The sequence below is a fragment of the Sinocyclocheilus anshuiensis genome, unplaced genomic scaffold, assembly GCF_001515605.1.
Source record: "Sinocyclocheilus anshuiensis isolate Anshui unplaced genomic scaffold, SAMN03320099.WGS_v1.1 scaffold1320, whole genome shotgun sequence".
Lineage (NCBI taxonomy): Eukaryota > Metazoa > Chordata > Actinopteri > Cypriniformes > Cyprinidae > Sinocyclocheilus > Sinocyclocheilus anshuiensis.
The window spans coordinates 461,657-464,826 of record NW_015544236.1 but is presented as its reverse complement, the minus strand read 5'-3'; the positions used below and the strand labels follow the sequence as shown (position 1 = coordinate 464,826).

Sequence of the window (3,170 nt, the reverse complement as noted above, 5' to 3'; positions counted from 1 at the left end):
CACACACACACACGATGCGCAAAACTCCGCATTTGAACAGTCAATAGCAAATACTTAAACTAATAACAAAACAGTAGCTGATTCAGAAGCGCCAGATTGTCATAGCAAAGTCAGAATTACCTCCTCTCCTAGGTTCACGAAACGGTCGTCCATAAAATGCATTGCTGTTCTGTTGTAAGTAATCTTAAAGATTCCTAAATGCATCTACTTTCGGAAGGCCAAATAAAGTGCTTTTGCTTTCGCCTAGAAACACACAGCGTCTCCCTGACATGGCTGCTTCAACACTAACTGCGGTTACTGAAACCACGCCTTCTTGCTTTGCGTGAACATTTGGGCGGCATTATGCAAATATTTCCACATAGTGAGGTAGATATGTGGGGGCGTGTTAGAACGAGCCGTTTTAGGGGGGTGTGGCAGAGTCTAAACTTTGATAAAGAATATCTCATTGGTTTTGAGACTTTAGTCTTTGCAACTTCAGGGATCTTATCTACGCACAATCAGCTTGTAACACTCCAAAGAGAAAGGAAAACTTGAAATCGCATCATAATGACCCCTTTAAAGAACGAGCTGAGATGATTGTCCAAAGCATTGCTTCATATAGCTGTCTGTACTCTGATCATTTATGGGGCTTTTTTATGATGTTGTGATTGCATTAGTCGCATGTGTACTCTCTGCTAGCAATGCACTGCTGTCATTGATATAGACAGTTACTGAACACATTTGAAAGCTGGCCGTTCTAACAAACACCCCACATGTGAATGATGGACGCCGTGTGATTTAATACACAGTCAAATCATTTATATGTAAATGCGACGTCTTTTCTGATGAATGTTTACACTCATTGCAACAAGAAAGATATCTTAGAGCTGGATTTGATTTTTTCACGTTGTATACTCGTGGCTGTTTTATGGATTCCATCAGATGGGTGTATAGCCAGTTTTTGGCAGCTGTAATGAGCGTCTTTGTCATGATGGATGCACGTCTGTCTCATGTCTCTGGCAGGTTGAGCAGGAGCGCATTGATAAAGTGTGGCCTAAACTGCGAGTGCTTGCCAGATCCTCACCGACGGACAAACACACGCTGGTCAAAGGTGAGGGAACCTGCATGAGTATCAGTCACAATCAGAACCGTATAGACTAAGCACTGCTTTATTCACGTATTCACATATACGGAAAGTTATGAAGGGACATAACTAGAGGCCTGAAGATCTTACAAAAATGATGATTACTCTAACATACACTGAACATTTTTTTGAAGTTTAGAGTATCTTTTACAAGGAAATACTATAAAATGGTTTCACCACCATTTTTTTTTTCAGTGTATTATAAATATATAACCACATTTTAATGGAGATTGTGATCTAAAACTATTACAAAACATGTCAAATTAGCTGATGAACAGCTAGGGACCGACATTTTTAGATGAACAATCTGCTAGACATATTTGAGCTCCTGTCAGTTTACACACAGCAGCAGAGTGCTCTGGAATCAGATCTGTGTTACATAAGACTGAGCGTCACGGCTGAAGTTACAGGATAATTAACATGCTGTAAGTAAATGTTGCGCTGTAATTACATCACTAGTGTATTTAATTAGTTATTTCCAGGCGTTATCGCTTGATTGTCCCTGATGTTTTGCTCTTTAATGCTTTTAATGCTGGCAACATATGGCTGTTCGTTATAAGTGTTAAATCTAGTAAAGGAGAAGCAACAACATTTGCAACATTTGATGAAGTGCACTAAACACACAATTCTGCTGTTAAGTAATTTGCAAGCTTGAGTATATACATTTAAACTTAATTTCTTCCTTATTCAGTTATTATTTTATATTTATTTATTTATTTACAAATAAATGATAATTGTATAAAATAATAATACTTATGATATTAATAATAATTATTAATACTGCACACACACACATACAGAGCTGGGTAGATTACTTACAAAGTGGAGTCCATTACTCGTTCCAAATTACATGACAAAAATTGTAGTTAGTAACGTAATCCATTACATTGCACATGTTAGGTAATATAATCAGACTACTTTTTGATTACTTGTAGGTTACTTTTTACCTAAAGGCTGGAATACACTACATGACTTTTAAAATCTGAACACTAGGCATCATACACTTACAGTCTTTGCAAATAGTCACAAAGGAAAACTGGCCATCACACACTACCAGACTTTACATTCATCAGACAAACATGTTTGATCTCCTCTGACTGGATGGATTTAGAGTCTGAAGCTGTAAAATTTTGAGTCTGTGACCATCATAGGGGATTTTCTATGGAATCAGTCAACTCTAATCTGCAGACTGGCTTTGACTTCTCCAGACTGTAAATCAGCGGAAAATTGGGGCAGAAATCGTGTAGTGTATTCCAGGCTCAACTTGTATATCACATTGATTTAAATAGGATAATACTGCACCATACTAATATTAGCACCCTCGAATTCCAGATTTTCAAATAGTTGTATCTCAGCCAAATATTGTCCTATCCTAACAAACCATACATCAATGGAAAGATGATTTATTCAGCTCTCAGATGATGCATAAATCTCAATTTCGAAAAATTGACCCTCATGACTGGTTTTGTGCTCCAGGGTCACATATATAATTATTAAGTATTACCAATTGGAATTAAATGGTATATAACTCTTTCATATTGCACAATGCAATTTGAGAAAGACAGTTAAGCAGCTTGTGGTCTGATAAAATGTCTCAGATCTTGCAGAAGTTTTCTTCTCTGTGCAGTAAATGAAAAAGGCAGCGTTCACAGAATGACTCAGTGATGTGTGATCTCTTGTCTCTCAGGTATTATTGACAGCACTCTGGTGGACCAGCGGCAGGTGGTTGCTGTAACTGGGGATGGAACCAACGATGGACCGGCCCTCAAGAAGGCAGATGTCGGCTTTGCCATGGTGAGAACCGATCGAACCGCATCCTAATTCCAGTCTTTGAGCTGCTCAAACACAGGCTGTCCTCGTTTCAGCAGCTCGCACAATCACGCTCAAACGCAGGCCCAGAGCGCCCCCTAGTGTGAGCCGGTGACTCTTACTCCTGGTTTTTGGCATCTGTCAGTTGACTCGCATGAGGTAGAAAAACAGCTTGAGTCAGCACCGCCCCGCCATTTCTATTTCCATAAGTTCAGCCGTGTCAGAGGAGAGCATATTC

General features: G+C 39.1%; 1 protein-coding gene across 1 annotated transcript in view; it reads left to right on the top strand.

Annotated features, from left to right (window-relative positions):
* The window catches only part of atp2b2 (ATPase plasma membrane Ca2+ transporting 2), a 97,118-nt gene that overhangs the window by 72,146 nt on the left and 21,802 nt on the right, over positions 1 to 3,170 (top strand). Inside the window, exon 17 of the mRNA XM_016498364.1 lies at positions 2,811 to 2,917. Within this exon, the coding sequence (XP_016353850.1) occupies positions 2,811 to 2,917 (107 nt within the window). The remainder of the gene's footprint in view (positions 1 to 2,810; positions 2,918 to 3,170) is intronic.